The sequence below is a fragment of the Coptis chinensis genome, chromosome 6 (genome assembly GCF_015680905.1).
Source record: "Coptis chinensis isolate HL-2020 chromosome 6, ASM1568090v1, whole genome shotgun sequence".
NCBI lineage: Eukaryota > Viridiplantae > Streptophyta > Magnoliopsida > Ranunculales > Ranunculaceae > Coptis > Coptis chinensis.
Window position 1 is genome coordinate 95,440,533 of NC_141461.1, and position 19,213 is coordinate 95,459,745.

General features: G+C 38.6%; 2 protein-coding genes and 1 pseudogene across 7 annotated transcripts in view; 2 read left to right on the plus strand and 1 right to left on the minus strand.

Moving 5' to 3' along the window:
• On the minus strand, positions 1 to 1,328 carry LOC147495705 (elongation factor 1-alpha-like; annotated as a pseudogene).
• Positions 1,329 to 9,590: 8,262 nt separating this feature from the next.
• Positions 9,591 to 11,384, plus strand: LOC147495706 (uncharacterized). Its single transcript, XM_086564349.1, has one exon. It carries the CDS (start codon positions 10,084 to 10,086, stop codon positions 11,191 to 11,193), a length of 1,110 nt encoding a protein of 369 aa, XP_086420475.1. The 5' UTR covers positions 9,591 to 10,083; the 3' UTR covers positions 11,194 to 11,384.
• Positions 11,385 to 12,331: 947 nt separating this feature from the next.
• The window catches only part of LOC147495707 (putative inactive ATP-dependent zinc metalloprotease FTSHI 1, chloroplastic), a 43,164-nt gene continuing 36,282 nt past the window's right edge, over positions 12,332 to 19,213 (plus strand). For 2 of the 6 annotated variants that reach the window (XR_015197656.1, XM_086564350.1), the window contains exons 1-10: positions 12,336 to 13,098; positions 13,183 to 13,267; positions 13,904 to 14,326; positions 14,426 to 14,479; positions 14,573 to 14,638; positions 16,586 to 16,681; positions 16,774 to 16,902; positions 17,480 to 17,532; positions 18,140 to 18,335; positions 18,488 to 18,602. Coding sequence is in view for 5 of the 6 variants with exons in the window: in XM_086564350.1 (XP_086420476.1) it covers positions 12,392 to 13,098; positions 13,183 to 13,267; positions 13,904 to 14,326; positions 14,426 to 14,479; positions 14,573 to 14,638; positions 16,586 to 16,681; positions 16,774 to 16,902; positions 17,480 to 17,532; positions 18,140 to 18,335; positions 18,488 to 18,602 (1,924 nt within the window). In the remaining variant the exon portion in view is untranslated. Of the gene's footprint in view, positions 13,099 to 13,182; positions 13,273 to 13,903; positions 14,327 to 14,425; positions 14,480 to 14,572; positions 14,639 to 16,585; positions 16,682 to 16,773; positions 16,903 to 17,479; positions 17,533 to 18,139; positions 18,336 to 18,487; positions 18,603 to 19,213 lie in introns of all 6 variants that reach the window. The other 4 variants (XM_086564352.1, XM_086564351.1, XM_086564353.1 and 1 more) reach the window with 4 other exon arrangements.

Here is a 19,213-nt window from a genome sequence, read left to right on the forward strand (position 1 = left end):
TTACTGTGAGACGCCAAGTGAACCCGCTGATAATTGAATGAAAGCAACATTCTTCACATTAAAACCAACATTGTCACTGGGTAGCGGTTCCTGAAGAGCCTCATGGTGCATTTCGGATGATTTAACTTCAGTGGTCTATCCAATAGTGCCAAAGGTGATAACCATACCAGGTTTGATCAAACCAGTCTTGACACGACCAACCGGCACAGTTCCAATACCACCAATCTTGTAAACATCCTGAAGTGGGAGATGTAGAGGCTTGTCTGTGGGTCTCTTGGGTTCTGAGATCAAGTCAAGTGCCTCAAGGAGGGATGGGCCCTTAGAACAATCAAGGTTGGTAGACCTTTCAATCATGTTGTCAACCTCAAAACCAGAGATGGGAACAAAGGGTATTTCATTAGGGTTGTACCCAACCTTTTTCAGGTAAGTAGAGACTTCCTTGAAACTTTTCTCATACCAAGCCTTGGAATAATTTGTAGTAGTGGCATCCATCTACACACACAAGATTCAATTAGGAATCTGTTGAATATACCAAGCTTCATAAAGATATTCACATAAACATAAACACGTCAATAAAGCTGTTATACCTTGTTGAGATCAAGTCAAGTTCCTCAAGGAGGGATGGGCCCTTGGAACAATCAAGGTTGGTAGACCTTTCAATCATGTTGTCAACCTTAAAACCAGAGATGGGAACAAAGGGTATTTCATCAGGGTTGTACCCAACCTTCTTCAGGTAGGTACATACTTCCTTGAAAATTTACTCATACAAAGCCTTAGAATAATTTGGAGGAGTGGCATCCATCTACACACAAAAAAATCGATTAGGAATCTGTTGAATATACCAAGGTTCATCAAGATATTCACATAAACATAAACACTTTAATAAAGCTGTTATACATTGTAACAACAAAAAATCATCAGCTTCACTCCCCGAGTGAAGGCAAGTAGAGTGTCCTCACTGGTCTGACCATCCTTGGATATACCAGCTTCAAAACCTCCAGGGGTTGAGTCAATAATGAGTACAACGCAATCAGACTATGAAGTACCAGTAGTCATGTTCTTGATGAAATCACGATGGCCTGGATCAGCAATAACTGTACAGTAGTACTTGGTGGTCTCAAACTCCGGTAGCGCGATATCAATGGTGATGCCATGTTCCCTGTCAGACTTGAGCCTGTCCAGAACCCAGCATACTTGAATGACCTTTTGTTCATCTCAGCAGCTTCTCTCTCGAACCTCTAAATCACACGCTTATCAATACCTCCAAGCTTATAGATCAAAGATGACAGAACATATACTCCAAAACCATTAATAATAGGTACATACATCACTACATGTTAAAAAAAAACATAAATTCCAAACTATGAAGATCGCATGTTGCTTGCCATACCGGCATTTCTTTCTCCAAATTTCTTACACTTTCATCAGTTAATCATATCTTGTACCATGTCTTATTCCACTATTTGAAATCAGCATATAATTCACTGCTCATCATTAATTGGTTTATGTAAGAAAAAGAATTTCAGTTTTGAATAAAGTCCCAAGATGAGTAGCAACTAATACATTTGGCAAATTAAATCATAACAGGCTATTCTAAAAAAATGAAGCGTAACTATAGTCGCAAAAGCGAATTTTATACCTTAAAGAATATTATGCGAGTCCAAATATAAGAAAAGAAGTTTGATTGTATTCACACGTGAGGGTTGTGAGTGATCATCGCTGGCACTACATTCAGAATATATTAAAAAGAAAACCCATGAATGCAGCACCGCTATATCAGGATATCAAGCCCGTAATAACAACATGTACAAATAATTTAATTGTTTCTAAAGCGTTACATGTAGGCAAATTATTGAAAACCTCCTTGTAAACAATATTTTTTGTAGAACCCAGCTGCTCACTGTGATTGATCAAAATTTTAAGTCCATTAGCGGACGACGTCCGTGATACATCGACATATAATTGGCCATGTGAGAAGATAGGTTTTGACAAATAAACTCCTACATATCTCAAAGTCTGACCCTGGCTCTTGTTTATCATCATCACAAAACATATCTTAACTGGAAATTGTAGACATCTCAAAATAAATGGCCAGTTCGAATAAGATGAAGATAGCACTATCCTCGGGATTGGTTCTATATTTCCAATGTGGCTTCCAATCAAGATCTCTGCCTCAAAAGCTCTCGTTCCTAAAATGGTAACAATCATCCTAGTGCCATTACAAAGTCCTCTGCTTAGGTTCAAATTTCTAAGCAACATAATCGGTACTCCAACTTTTAGTTGAAGAACATGTGTCGGCATACCAAACATTTCCAAACGTGTTAAGAAATTCAGTAGGATACCAAATATCCTGATCTTCAGTTGCCATGGAATCTGAACTAATTGGGTCAGCACTCAAATATGTATGTGACTCTCCAGGTATGAGAGAAATAACATGAGCATTTATGTCATCTACAATCTGACTTGTCGTAGTCAGGATGTCTAAAAGCTGACCCAAAAAGTGAGGTGGGTCTTTTAGTAAAGGTAACTGGACTTTTCCCGTTTGGCAACAAATCGAAAAAGATGGACGACATGGCCGTTTCGACTTCTGGTTCCTTTTTCATACCAGGCAAATGCTCCACAATGATAACACATTTGATCCATTGGTCCCAAATAATGCATCTCCAACAGATGGTCTATAATGAAAGTAAAAATCAAAGTCATATCTATGTTACCTATACATAACTCCATAACTAAAGAAAGAACATAACCCATTCATCATACCTGTGTCTCTTTCACTATTATGTGAGCATCCATTAGACTGTTCATGGCGCAAGGTCACATTAATTTCATCATTTGCAACGGTGCAACCACGTGAACAACAGTACGTGATAGAATGACTGAACACACTTTTTTTTTATAGAGTGTGTATGGATGTAAATGAAAAATAAGGGGAAGGAAAAAATAACATATTAGAAATCAGTGAGGGATTGAAATAGGAAATTAGCAGTGAGGGATCAAGTAGTTTCTACTCAAGTGTTGCAACGCTCAGGGAAGGAAATAGAGAGTGAGTGAAACGGTACGCTTTGCGGTTTTTAATATAATGTTTTGCGAGGGAAGAAAACAGAGTTGCGGCTATTACTATAATTTTTTTTGCGAATTTCTCTCTTAATTTTTGTTAAGATGATGTGGCACTATGAGAACACGGTAAAGGACATCCTTTTAGTAGTCCGTGAGCGGAGCGAACATTTTGGGAGAAGGGGGGGTTATGCAGACAAAAACCAACTTGGTTGGTTTACATCCAGAAATTCTCTTTTTGTCTCTCTCACTCTCCCTTTTCCTCTCCCTCTCCTTTTCCTCTCCCTCTCCTTCTCCATCTCCACTCCTCCATCTTTCTCTCCCACTCCGCTCTGTTGGGAGATTTCACTAGAAGGTCACACCTCAATCTAGCTACTTTCTATCCCAAATGATTTCAACTTGGAGATCACACCAAGGAAATCACCCACCCAAGACTTTGGTAGTTATCACAACAACCTCAACAAAGCAAAACCACTACTGTATCATCACAATTCATAGCAACAATAATAATGGAAGTAAATATGCAAAGAGACACAAAGATTTAGGTGGTTCGGTAAATGTTACCTACATCCACACACAAGAGCCGAGTTTCCTTTATAACAAAGATTGGAGAGTTTACAAGAGATCAAGAATCAATAAGAAGAGGCCTCACTCAAACCCTAGCTCAACAGAGCTCCCACAATACCCTAGAAATGAATCTCTCAAAGTTGTACTTCAAAACCCTAATCTATTTCCTTTATATAGGTGTACATAGACAAAGGGGAAGTAAAATGGGCTTGGGCGCACTTTGAGCTTGGCGGCTATTGGTGAGCCCCCTCTTCATTAGATCATGAGCTCCGTGGCGGAGGCAAGTACTTTCTTCGCACATTATCCCAAATTTTGCGAAGGAAGGCCCGGATGGACGAAATACGCCGCTCTTAGGTCGAGTGTGGTATACGGACAACCGAGCAAAGCTCGACGGTTCCAACAACCCAACAATCTCCCACTTTCGAGATTCTTCATGCACATCACATCTCAATTGTAACAACTCAATCCATAACCAATATACTAAAGAAACACTCGGCTCATCCATCATGGTCTTCAAGCAAGAAGACCCACCGGTTGAACACTTCAACTTCTCCTCCACAACACCCCTACCATGACATAGACATGTCTCCGTGATACTCCATGAATAATACAATATCCATTTCACCGCTTCCCAATGATGTTTGCCAAGGTTAGCCATAAACCTCCAAGCAACTCCCATCGCATGGGATATATCCGGTCGCGCATAAACCATGTACCACCGCTTTTTTGTTTGGGAACCATGCAAGCTCTTGCTCGGCTTTGCACACCATATTCTCTCTATCCTTCCGTAGGAAACCCAACAGTTGTCGCGTGTAAATCTCCTCAACATGGTCACAATGGAGGTGAGCAGTTTTCACATTTAACTGCTTAAGATTTAAACCTTCCGCTACAACAATACTAAACACCGACCTTGGTGAAAGTATTTGGGGAGAATATCATTGCCAAATATTTCTTTGAACCATCATGTTCCTTCTTGACTCGATACACCCATTTGCTCTGTAGAGTCTTGTCCTTGGGTACTTTGGCCAACTCCCAAGTGACACTAAAACGAGGGACTCCGTCTCATCATGCATAACAAGCTCCCACTTGCTAGCATCACCAACCTCCAATGCCGCATCATAACAATGAGGTTCACCATCATCAGTAAATAAATAGGTGGAGGGAGGATACTTCATGCTTTCGATACAGTTTGCCGGATAACCTCCTTAGTGCACGAGGTGGAGATGGACTTGGTGGCGTAGTCTCTTCACCCGAAGTCACTACTATCATCATCCGATTTTCCACAACACCACGACTCATATAAGAGCCTTCCAACTCAACATACTGTCACTATCTCAGAACCGGCTCCACGGGCCGCTTCTTTTTCTCGTCCTTGTACAAAACCATCTCAATCGAACAAGGCATTTCTACTTCAATAATTTTCCGGTTTTGGTCATCCCAAAATGATAACCAAGATCATCATCGCCATATCCAATGAAGGTACACTTGACATCAAGCTTACTCCTAGCTTGGTCACTAGTGTGCACATAGGACTCACACCCAAACACTCTCAAATGGGAAAGGTTCACATCCTTCCCACTCCACACTTCCTCCGGAATTCTGAAATCCAAAGGTACCGATGGTCCTCGGTTGATCGTAAGTTTCACCGTGCTAACACTTTCTTTCCCACTGTTTCGGGTTTTGCTAGTGTACGATACACCTAGCCCTATATGTCGGTGTTCTAATCATCCGCCTGCGACCCCATTCTCCTCCGAGGTGTCCCTCGAAAGTCTTTTCCATCTTGATGCCACTTGTTAGCACAATACTTCTCAAAACCTGAATCAACATACTCTCCATAATTATCGGATCTCAAACTCTTCACCTTGAAGCATGTCTCATTCTCAACCATGGCCTTCCACGCCTTGAACACTTCCAATACCTCGGACTTGTGTCTCAAGAAATAGACCCACACCTTCCTAGTATGGTCATCAATGAAAGTCACAAAATATAACTTTTTCGCCAAGTGAAGAGACATTAGTCGGCCCCGGACATCTGTATGAATCAACTCAAGCTTCCTAGCTTTCGAGTTCGACCCATCTCCTGGCTCACCCTTCTGCTTTTCAAACATGCAATTCTCACGTAAGTCAAAGTCCGCCGACTCTAACGGGGTTTTACCGGTGGAGTGAAGGACTTGCATTCCTTTCTCACTCATGTGACCAAGTTCAAGGTGCCAAACATTTAGATCCTTTTGCCATTTGCCACGGCATTCGACCCCACACCCGTAGCGGTCATGTAGAGTACCATCCTTGTCACCTTTAGCGACTATTAGAGAACCCTTAGAGATTTTCCAAATATCCTTCGTGAAGATTGTAACAAATCCTTCACTAGCCAATTGACCCATGAAATCAAATTCTTCCTCAAATCCGAACGGTCGAACATCCCTTAATAACCATGTCCTATCTTTCAACATAACACGGACATCACCTTTGCCAACAATGGCACAAGATTGGTCATCACCAAGAAAAAGACCTTTCCAAGGTCACCTTTGGTGTAGTTCACAAAGAACTCTCGATTTGAGGTCACATGGAATGATGCTTGGAATCTAAAACCCAAGACTCCTTATTGTTCTCCATCGAACATATCAAAGCATCATCTTCCACTTCAACTACATTAGCTTCTTGATTCTTCTTGTAGTTGTCATTCCTTGGTGTTTGGCATCGGGTTACTATATAGTGGCGGGCAAACCACAATTGTAACATATAATGATACTATCATCTCTAGGCTCATCACTAGGGGCATGAGAGTTCATTCTCCCCTTCTATTTCTCGGTCTACTACCCGACCCTTTGTGCATGTGCATCCTTCGCTTCGGTACTTCAAAAGCCAACCCGATGTCGAGGCTCCATCCTAACTCCTTCAATTTCCTCCGCTAGTATCATACTAACCACATCATCAAATTTCAACTTATTCATTCCCTCACGAGCCACCGATAGCCGCAACCGTAGCCTTCCAACTTGGGGGCATTTGTCCTATTATCGCCAACGCTCTCACTTCATCACTAAATGTAATCTCAACCGACTCAATTGGTCTTTCGTTTGGTTGAATTCATTTAAGTGGTCCTTAAAGGAATCATTCTCCGACATTTTCATGGAGAAGAGCTTGGTAATCAAATAGACTTTGTTGTTCAGCGGCGGTTGGTTGCTCATACATGCACGTTAGTGCCTTCATGAGAGACGCCGCCGTCTTCTCATTTTTAATATTGAAGGCCACTGACTTCGAGAGACTCAATCGGATTGTGGCCAAGGCCTTTCTCTCTAGCAAATCCCATTCACTTTGCTCGCAACTCGCTGGCTTCTCTCCCATCAAAGGTTCATACAAATCCTTTTGATAGAGTATGTCCTCAATTTGCATCTTCCAATAGCCGAAGTTTGTTCCGTCAAACTTCTCTATCTTGTAGCTTTCCTTTTCGGTCGTCATGACTTCCACTTGAACCAACACAACGGTGGAGACTCTCTCAGAGGAATTTCTTCAAACACCTAGCCTCAAATGCTAAAGGTGGAAACTTTCCTCACACACCTTGTTCCAATGATTCAAAACCGTGCTCCGATACCACTTGTTGGGAGATTTCACTAGAAGGTCACACCTCAATCTAGCTACTTTCTATCCCAAATGATTTCAACTTGGAGATCACACCAAGGAAATCACCCACCCAAGACTTTGGTAGTTATCACAACAACCTCAACAAAGCAAAACCACTCTCTTGTATCATCACAATTCATAGCAACAATAATAATGGAAGTAAATATGCAAAGAGACACAAAAGATTTAGGTGGTTCGGGTAAATGTTACCTACATCCACACACAAGAGCCGAGTTTCCTTTATAACAAAGATTGGAGAGTTTACAAGAGATCAAGAATCAATAAGAAGAGGCCTCACTCAAACCCTAGCTCAACAGAGCTCCCACAATACCCTAGAAATGAATCTCTCAAAGTTGTACTTCAAAACCCTAATCTATTTCCTTTATATAGGTGTACATAGACAAAGGGGAAGTAAAATGGGCTTGGGCGCATTATTGGCGGGCTTCATTGGTGAGCGCCCTCTTTATTAGATCATGAGCGAGTGTTGGTGAAATGCGCGCCTTCTTCTTCTTCGTGATTGGTTGACTAATGGACGAAGCCGGGTCGCTCTCTTCATCAGGTGCAAAGGTCGAGTGTGGTATACGGACAACCGGAGCAAAGCTCGACGGTTCCAACAACCCAACACGCTCACCCCCACTGCTTAGCAGTATACTAGTGTTAATAGAAGTTTTGAATTGTATGTCTTGCTGTTAAAAACGTCACGATTAAACTTGATTAATATGGAGAGTTTTCAGATAAGTATATGTGATGGGATTTAGCACACATTGTTATGTTTGCATTGGTAATATCTATGTGAATTGAATACGCTTTGAGCCTTTGAGGATCAAGTATCAACCTTGTGTCCTTGTAAGAGGATGCACTATTATCCCAAGCAGATAGAATAGTGCTACTTAAAATGACCCTAATGACCCTAAAAACTCACTGATTTACTATCAGTCTTCGCATCTGCCACAGCTCCATATTTTGTAACGTCAAAAACTCCTAGTGAACCTATCTTTGTTTGTGTGTGCTTTTGTTGGTAGGCAGGCTAGTATTTAGTTGATACTTATCTTAACTAATTTTCCCGGGTTGTTTTTAGTACTTTATGCCCATATTGAGTATATACCAAAACCAAAATCATTATCAGGAAAAAGAAATATTGACAATGTCAATATTTTCTGGTTCGCATGAAATATTGCTGAAATAATATATAATAAAATTAGAATATTCTTGAGTTCATATGTAGAAGAAACTTAAAAAAAAAGTTCTGGAAGTTGTAGCTAAAATTTAAAACAATTAGTTGGATTAGTTGTTTCAAATGATCAACCTGTACCCCGAGAAAATACACTTGTTGACGGACAGGGCTCATTGCTGTTCGAGCAATCATTTATTAAGGAGAAACATTATGGAAACTAGTGTGGAGCTGTTGTGGTCTCTAATTCTCTTGCATGTTTTTGTTAGGCAAAAGGACAGAGCAATAATGTGTTGATTCTGTGCTAGGAGGTTCAAAAGCAATGTAATTGTTTCTGGAGGTATGATAGACCCCAAAACCGGCCTGCTTACTTACATTATCGCAACTCGCAAGGCAACCAAGAATTGCTCGTCTGTGCTTTGGTTTTATCCGGTCTAGCTGCTTATCTGAGAAGGAGATTAGTATGATGGGATGCAGGCGAAGGAAGGCTTTGTTAGGCTACAGATCAGAAAAGCTATATTGGAGGCCTATCAGGTGGTACATACAATGAACAACACCAGGCAGGAGTTAGCAACTTTGTAGGCACTTGGTCATCTTGAAAACAAGCAGATGAGGGCGCCTAGACGCCTACTAAAGGTTCCTTAATTAAGTTGGACTGTTGGAGAGACCTACACAAGGCTCTCACTGGATGTAAATGTAACATTTTTTCATTTTTGGCAAAAAAAAATAGAAGGAGATTAATAATTTAGTATCAATCTCTCGGAAGTTGAAAGTTTCAAAATTTTGTGGACAAATTAAGACAAGGATGTCTATAATCCTCGTAAAGCTCGTTTAATTTTCAAGGCGAAGAACATCATTGATGTGTTTCAAGCATACGCTTTAGTATTATCTTGCGTACATGGGAAATTAAAGAAATTAAAGGCTATGACGCATGAAGGAACTGAAATGTAATACACGGGAAAGAAAGTGCCTTGTATGTTTTTTTCTGATAGGAAAGAAAAAGTGCCTTGTATGACTTTCACCAAACCTTTGCGGCGCTGGTTCCATCTATGACTGCAGCGCTTGTTTATGAGATCTTGTGGAGTTAGTTGCAGTCCTACTAGTCGTGAATTTTTCAGGTTGTAAACTGTAAAAGTTGTTTGAATAATTACACCTGGTTACTAGAAGTCTAGATTTCTAGTCCTTAAACGCACTCGTTGAATATATGCACTTATACAGTGAGTAGGGTTGCAATAATATGACTTCTAGCGTAGGTGATCTCATATGTTTTGATATAACACCACTAGTATATATATGTGGTCCAGAGTCCATGACCCTTGACCCCTACCTCTACAATTTCAGCCTCACATTCCTCTCCAAGACAGCCAATGGGAAAGGAAAACACAAGAACCAAACCATCTCATTATACAATACTTCCAAGGGCAATTTACCTTCTCCAACACTGCCAAGCTATTGAAGTCCATCCATTGCATGCTAACCTTCCATGGTGTTCCACCTGTTTAAACCAACACCACTAATTGACCAAAGACTTGTATCCAATCCCTCTTCACAAGTAGATAAACCAAATGTGAAAACCATGCTCCAGATAGGCATGAACATTCTCTGTACGTCTACAAAGCATATGCTTTAACCAAACTAAGTGTATTCATTCAAACTAACAGTGAGGAAGATATGGGTTGTGTTTCATCTAAGCAAGTTGAGGCTGCAGTTGTGTCTGATGTCGTATATCGTCCAGCCCCGTCTAGCTTTGCGCTCTTTGACATCAATACTATTGAAGAACCATGGCTTAAGGCAAACATTGATGAAGCACAACATGATGAAAAACTAGTGATTGTCCCAGCTCCTATACTTGAGAAACTCAACACCTTTGAGCTTGCAAATGAGGGGCCTCATTCTTGGTCTGAAGTAAGCAAGGCCTTAGAAGAACTTAAGCCCTGTCTTCACAATCAAAAGCCTTCATTGCCTGAGCCAGTACAACTCAAGGTACATGAAAATACCCCCATCAGTAAACCTCCAATCAAGAGCAACTCCTTCCACACACTAGATGAACTTGATAAGAAGTTAATATTTAACTCAACAAATTTGAAAAAATCTGGGTCGATGACCGAGATGAATCAACATGAGTTGAAAAGGGTCGCGTTGAAGAAGGTTGAGCCAAAGGGAAATGATTCACAACTAGGTGGTATTGCACCTGCACCCATTATTGTTGAAGGTCTTAGGCCAGTGAAGGAGAATATGTTTATCCTAAAAGACAGGATGGAGAGGAGAAAGGATGGGGCAATTATGAAGAGAAAAAACCCACTTGATGATTACCCAGAGAAGTGTCCACCTGGTGGTGCAGAGTCAGTAGTACTCTACACAACAACGTTACGGGGAGTGAGGCGTACATTTGAAAACTGCAATCGTATTAGAACGGTGATAGATTTACATCAAGTGGTGTTCGATGAGCGTGATGTTTCATTGCATGGTCAGTTCTTGAATGAGTTGAGGGAGATGTTGGGTGAAGGGGTAAGTGTCCCTAGGCTGTTTATTAAAGGGAGGTACATAGGAGGTGTGGATGAAGTGATTGAGCTGAATGAATTGGGTAGACTCAGTAAACTACTCAACGCAGTTGGCAGGAGTAGGGAACCTGGGAGTGGTGTCTGTGAGGGCTGTGGAGGATCTAGGTTTGTTCCATGTTTGGAATGTGGAGGAAGTTGTAAGGTGTTGATCGTGGATAAGAAGGAACGATGTGCTCAGTGCAACGAAAATGGGCTAGTACAGTGCCCAATTTGTCATTGATGGTTGAGTTTTGACATGTTCTTGAGTAAGAAACAACTAAATTGTAATGTTCAGTTGAGTAATGTCTGTAATATTTTGTTTTCATTGATGATTGATGTGTCACAATGCCAAATTCATAAGGCATACACCATGTTGATACTGGTTGCAAATCGCTATACAAAGAAATGAAAAGTTTTACTAGCTTGCTGAAATATTCATAATTCCTATGCTAGTTATAACATCGAAATCGCTATAAACTTAAAACTTTGATTAGTAAATATTAGTAAAACGATTCCTATGCTACTTAAAACAATATGAAATTAACTAGTTTAATGGGATATATAGCAAGGGTTTCATTCAGGTTAATTTGATACTGCAACATTATTAAGAAGTCTGTCTAACATGGATGTTGGTAGAAACTTCACTAGAACACTAGAATCTAATGTCAGTACAGCTTATCCCAATGCTGAACTCTCTCTCTTGAGAGGCAGACTTTGGATCGGATGTGAGCTAGGAACAGACAAGTTTCATGATCTCTTACAGTCAACAGTTAAAATGTTATACACTTTGAATTCACTTGATGAACTCTATGTCTTCTCTATATACGAAATGCAAAGAGTTGGAAAACAGAGGTGCTATTCCGCACCCATAAATCATGAACTACTTGTAGTCTTGTAGGTACCCAAAGGTTATGCAAGTACCAGCTAACCACCCCCATCATTCAAATCTCAACTGAAGTACTAAGTACTGACCACAAATCACTGGCATTGTCATACATTGAAAAATGAAAATGTTACGCAACACATGAATAGGATTTATCCGTGAGCGGAGCGAACATTTTGGGAGAAGGGGGGTTATCTTGGACAAAACCAACTTGGTTGGTTTCTCATGCAATGTCCTCATCTCTTCCCTTCTTCTTTTTCTCTTCGCTCTCTCATTCTCCCTTTTCCTCTCTCCCTTTAAATCTCCACTCTCCCTCCATCTCCACCCTCCATCTTCCTCTCCCACTTCGCTTAACCCCCAGAGCAGATATACTAGAATACACGCATTAATATACACAAAAATTTCGAAAATATCGAAAATCAGTCGAAAATAATGTCTGTCTGTCTGTCTGTCCTACACAGTAACTAATAAAACAGAATTCTGGGATAAGCCTATTTTTTTTTTTAAAAAAAAAACCTGAAATGCTTCACTAATCTTCTTCACTTCTCCTTCAACAATGAAAACAAGTGACCTCTTTCTCTCTCACAGAGTTTCCTTTCACCCGCAATGTGAAATTAACCGTACACCAATCTCAAAGGTAAGTTCAATTCCACTTCCAGCTCATTCAAAAAAGTTGCATTTCACTAGAAACATTAAAAGAACTCCTTTTTTGTTACATAGATCATTTACTGTTTACTGTAATGCAAAATATGATTCAGTTTCAAGTCGTAGTATAAGTAAAGATGATTTTATAACAAGGGTATTGAAAGAAAACCCAAGTCAAGTTGAACCAAGGTATAAAATAGGTGAAAAGATTGTTACTTTGAGTGAAAAAGAGAGTTTGAGTAGTAGTAAAGAATCAAACTTTACGCCTAAATGGGTTTTCGAGAAACTGGGCTGGAAGAAAAATGAGGGAAATGAAAATGGAGAGAATTTGGATCCTGTTTATCTTAAGGATTTACTTAGAAATTTTAAAGGGAAGCTTTATGTACCTGAAGAAGTGTTTAAGGTGAATTTATCTGAAGAAGAGGAATTTGATCGAAATTTAGAGAAATTGCCCAAAATGAGTTATGAAGATTTTTTGAAAGCTATGAAGAATGATAAAGTTAAGTTGTTGACTTCAAAGGGGATTAGTAGTGGGATGTCGAATGAGTATGAGTATAAAGATTTTGTTGTGGACTTGAAAGAAATCCCTGGGGACAAGAACTTGCAGAGGACTAAATGGTGAGTTCATTGTCACTTATTTATTGAACTTTTTTTTATGCTTCAGTATGATTGTGTTTAACTTATGTTGCATTTATATTGTAGGGCAATGAGGTTAAATGAAAATGAGGCGAAAGCTATCTTGGAAAGTTACACAGGTCAACAATATGAAATCGAAACGCATATGACGGTGATGTATTTTTTTTTTCTTATTGAAGTATAACTGATTAAATTAACTTCCTTTTATGTTCCAAACTTATGTGAGAGATAAACCTAAGTTGGACGTTGTGATATTTTAAAAAGTAATTAAATAAATAAATAAAACAATATCTTTCTCAGTAAAACTAGTTTAAGTCTGACTTCTCATGGCTTCTATGGGTCTGAAGAGTTATTAGTTTTGGCAGAGCTTGCCCCTTGATAACATTGTTTGCATCATATTCCATCTTGTCACAATGGTTGACACACTAAAGCTTGCTGTTAAAGTTGAGTAACTTCTGTAGTTTTATTTGACTATTGAATCTTGTCTTGCTGTCTTATGCATGAGTATTGCCGTGGTACTATCCGAAGTTGGTTTCTTCAGATTTTGTCAGAGAAAAAGAAAAAGGAGGGCGGGGGGGATCATTAAATGCCTTTTTTAATATTGAATTGAGTGTGACGTGGTGTCTCATGTTGTTAATGACTCTGGTATAGTTAGTTTTTCTAGTTGAGGCTTCTCCTTACACACATCTTATGCACCATCATCAACCTTGATAAAATCGTTATCATGCTAAAGCTTTCTGGTAAAGTTGAGTAACTTCTATTTGACAAATGGGATCTTGTCGTGCAGTCTTATGTGGGGAAGTTGCCTCAGTATCCCCACCCAGTTGCATCTTCAATATCTAGCAGAATGATGGTGGAGCTTGGGATGCTTACAGCTCTGATGGTTGCTGCAGCAGCAGTTGTTGGTGGTTTCCTGGCATCTGCTGTATTTGCTGTGACCAGTTTTGCATATTTTGGCGTCATATACGTCATGTGGCCTCTGGCAAAGCCCATTCTCAAACTTGTACTTGACCTTTGTTTTGGTATTCTAGAAGGTATTTGGGATAAAATTTATGATGGAGGGATATCCTCAAAATTGTATGAATTTTACACTTTCGGTGGTGTCTCTTCAAGTCTTGAGATGTTGAAACCAATCATGCTGGTATTTGTGACTATGGTCCTCCTCATCCGATTCACTCTTTCAAGAAGACCGAAGAACTTCAGGAAATGGGTAATGCTTAGTTTCGGACTTTAATTAGGTGGTGACTGTCAGTTACACAGTTCTATGTGTTGAAGTTTTTATTGTATTTCTGCTTTTCGTGTAATGTAGGATATATGGCAAGGAATTGAGTTTGGGCAGTCTAAACCACAGGCTCGAGTTGATGTTAGTATTCTTGAAAATTAGTGACATTTTTCAGCTTTTGGGTAATATGAGGAGTCAAAATTCTTAGTTTTTGTTCAATGGAAATTACCACAGGGTTCAACTGGAGTAAGTTTTGGCGATGTGGCAGGGATTGACGAAGCTGTTGACGAACTTCAGGAGGTGAGTTTATTGTTTATTTTTTAATAAAGCCCAAGTTTGTTTCGTTAAGCAATCTTACCAGAAGCACAAATAGTCTCACAATTAGCATTGCTGTTTTATATGAACAGTGCAGTTGTAATTATCCACTGGACACTATATTTTATCTTGGTGCATGCAATCATTTGCCTAGAATCTTTCTTGTTTTGTTGTTTTCGTATACAAGCACAATGTTTGAGAAGAAGCAACTGTACTTTAAGTATTTCTGTTGGCGCAAAAGGCAGCTCTTGTATTCCACAAATTAGTCTGAGTTCATGTAATCTGCCACTGGTGGCAATTGTCCGAGTATATGACGCCAAAAGTGTCACTGTTATACTTCCATCTACTTCTACATGATATGAAAAAGCTACTAAGTACATATGTTATGTGTTAAATACCTAAGTTTTTCTACGGGAAGTGTATCATAGAAACTGATTATAGTAAGTGGAAATTATATCTGAGAGAACTGGTTTGAGTTTTTTCAACTCATACACTGATATTCCACCAAGCTCACTTTGAGAGACTGAAATGTTTACTCAACAAAATAAACATACATATTTAGATTCATCAAAAAGACCCAAGATGCTGCAGGAGCAGGAGCATGGATAATTATGAGTTAATTGACATTTTATGCTAAGTAGGATTAGTTTTTGTTATTATTGTTAATTATATTATATTTATGAGTTTCACTAGAATAGGAATTTTATTTCGATTGAGACTAGGATTCTTTATTTTGGTCTGTAAATAGACATCTTGTAAGTCATAATCAGATTATTCTTAGATTTGAATGAAATTGAGTATTGGTTCGTAGGAAAATTTGTGGGATTCTCGTTTGCAATCATCGTAAAGACTCCTAAAAGAATCAAGACCATTATCTGCACTTCAGTGCTTCAATCAGTCTTGCACATAAAGAAATAGAATTTAGATGTGGTACATAAAGAGAGAAATATAATATGAGACTTGTCAAAGATGTCATTTACAGACCGATCAATTTTAAGCGAATTTCTTGTACTGTGTCAATTGGTTCAACTGGATAACTGTATGGGCCAATTTAGTTCTTCCATCTTAAACAATCAAGTTCCAGCGTGGTGGAATATTTTGTTAATTAGAATCATTAAATTGGTCGATGTATTCACATACTTAGCATGGATCAAATTTAAATAATCCTCAGGATGGAGATGGGACAAATCGTGGGTTAGAGGTTGACGGTTACAACCCAAATTAAAATGTGGTTTTAAATGATTATTAAACATATTAAAGATTTGTTTCTAGATAAATCGTGGTGAAAGGTCGTAGAAAGTTAGAACTTACATTTAGACGATATACTGGGACATATTACAGAAAGTTAGAACTTACAGAGTTGATTCTGTAATTCACAATATCGAAAGTAGTTTTTATTTCCTTGGAGGTTGTAATGAGTAGAGGTGTAGAACTTGTTGGACCACGTATTACTCTTTGAGTCAAGGTGTGAGGAACTTCTAAGAAAGATACTAACTAGTAGAATAGATAAGCAAAATATAAGATACACCATCTATAATGAGGATCACCTTAATAATAGCACGATAATATTTTTCCATATTGTGCCACTTACTTTCATGTAGTTTGTAAATATTTAAAACTCATTCTAAGCTAATTGACTTTTTGAGAAGAAAAAGAAGAAGATGCATTGACTAAAGTGGTGGTTGTTTCATCTTCAAAAGAAAAAAAATGGTGGTTCTTTGAGTCATTGCATAAAGGCCATTACTGTTTAACAACAAGTATCTTTTCTTTGTTCAATGTATTTTGTTCCTTTGTTCATATTGGGTATTACGCATGGACTTGCATGTTGCAGCATATTTCTATACTGAAGGTCCTGTGGATGTTTTCAGGGTTACAATGTAAAGTTGTATTATAATAAGCGATCTAACTTTGTTTATATATTCTATCAATTAGTTGGTGAGGTACTTGAAGAATCCAGAACTGTTTGATAAAATGGGAATAAAACCGCCTCACGGCGTCCTTTTAGAGGGACCTCCTGGATGTGGAAAGGTTAGTGTTACTTTTGAAACTGCTTTGCAATGACCAAGTTTGTCAGTTAGTAAATTTTCTTAAAGATCGCCCATTCATTGTGTTTTTCTCAGACCTTGGTGGCAAAGGCCATAGCTGGTGAGGCTGGTGTTCCCTTCTATCAAATGGCTGGGTCAGAATTTGTTGAAGTGCTAGTTGGTGTTGGTTCTGCTCGCATCCGGGACCTGTTCAAGAGAGCGAAGGTGATTATACTGCTTCGATGTATAGCCATAAATGTATTTTCTTCTGTAAAGGACCAAAAGGTTTATCGTACTTTGAAAATTTTCAAGATGTATAACACTATAGTTTTAATAATTTTGATATAGGTAATTTGTCTTCAAAGGGTATCCCTCCATGGATTATGGGTGTAAGACCATAGATATGTTTTGTTATCAGTAGAGTAATTATATTGATAAAACAGCATAGTTTTACATCAACACACAACCCAGGCAACCAACATTAGGGTTACCTGTGGTTGACCCATATTTAATAGGTACAAAAGCATAATCTTCAAAGTGAATCCTAATTTGTTAAGATGTGTGTGATTTAAACTCAAACACAGACAACATACATTCACTACTGCATGCTTTCCCTCCCTTTTTGGATTTATATATATAACATACTTATCACTTTATCAGGCTTTGTATTGTTATGTATTTCTCATTTGATGCATAATTTCCAGTTAAGGCACTTGACAGGGCCTTTACTGTAATGGCATCATCTTTTGTTTAGCTGTTCATTGAATGTAATTTTGTAATAAAGTAATTTTTTTGCATGCAGGTGAACAAACCATCTGTTATCTTCATTGATGAAATTGATGCATTGGCAACACGGTACGAATGATGCTACAATTGTCCTTCAGTTAGTAAGGAACTTGCAAAAAGAAAAAGAAAAAGTTACTAATGAACAAATTGCATTGAATTTTTCAGTCAATACTCCTCAAAGGCGCAAAGTGTTGACATGCCCCATATATACATATTTGTCACCCCTATCCTGATGCAACTTACTATAAGCCACCTAAATGCCGCCCCATCTTCAAAGTTTGTAGACTAACCTCCCATTATACTCCTAAAAGCCCTAAACTATGTTACCCCTTTGAACACCCTCGTGACATCGTCAAGTGTCTCACCCTTCTCTTCAATTATGCACTGCAAAATTGTAAACAGATCACCTTCCCAAGGCAATTGCCTTGAAAGAGAATGATAGGGGTGTAGAAGACATTGTATTTAATCAGATGCCATGATGCCATCTAATGTTCTGTTGACCGAGATGACTTGTATATTTAACTTACTCTGCTATTTTGTTTATATGCCTTGCCTTTTTTTCTCTTGTCTCATTGTTAAGAGCTGATTCAGTGATTTTTCTTTATCTTTCTGTTGCTTTCAACGTCACTTACTGCCCATTCAATCTGTAATATTCTGTTTTTTAATGCTTGATCAGGCGCCAAGGATTATCTAGTGAATCCACGAATGACCTCTACAATGCTGCTACACAGGAGAGGGAAACTACTCTGAACCAGCTCCTTATAGAATTGGATGGGTTTGATACTGGTAAAGGTGTTATATTCTTAGGTGCGACCAATCGTATGGACCTGTTAGATCCTGCACTTCTCAGACCTGGCCGATTTGATCGTAAGGTTTGTTTCTATGACTGATATATGCAGTATTTGTTTAGATTGTCCACGTGAACTTCATTTGAGAGTAATTTGTCTTTGCTGAAGACTGGAGAGAACACTTGTTAGTCATATATTTAAGTCTCACATTGGTCATATATTTAATTACGTTGTAGATAAGAATCCGTCCTCCTGGCGCTAAAGGAAGATTAGCCATCTTAAAAGTCCATGCTCGTAAAGTGAAAATGTCACCCACAGTGGACCTGTCCAGTTATGCGCAGAACTTACCAGGTAAAACAGTTTTATCTGGCAATGTTCCCAATTGGTTGCATGCTGCTGCTTATTTCATGTTCATTCTCAGATGAAAGGATTTGTCCTTGATCAGTACTAATTGTTAAAGCATGATCTGAACTTGCGTAGTGTGTACAATATAAAATGCCTAGCGCTAGACAAAGTTATTAGCAAAAATCTAGTTCGACTGAGACTCAATTTAGTTAAAGTTTTAAAAAATAAAATGGAATAAACATTGTCATAGAAGATAGTGTGGAATTTCAGTGAAATTGTATACACTAAATAATTTAGTTATTCTCTGTTACAAATATATGAATCAATTTATCAGAAGGAATCATTCATGTAACTTGTTTTTGGACCTAAATTTCATTAATGATATGCACATTTAACGTGAAATTTTGGCCCATCATTGTGATCACAAAGCCCATAATTAAGGAAATAGAAATCCAACTCCAGCTAATTTTATCTGTACTGGTCCTGCATAGTGCCAGCTAAGTGGTTACTTGTCCCATAAATCAATCAGAAAAGAAAGTTAAATAAAAGAACCTATGGCCTATATTATATCCCAATGCCTCCTCTGATATTCATGATCTTAAACATAAGCTTTGACA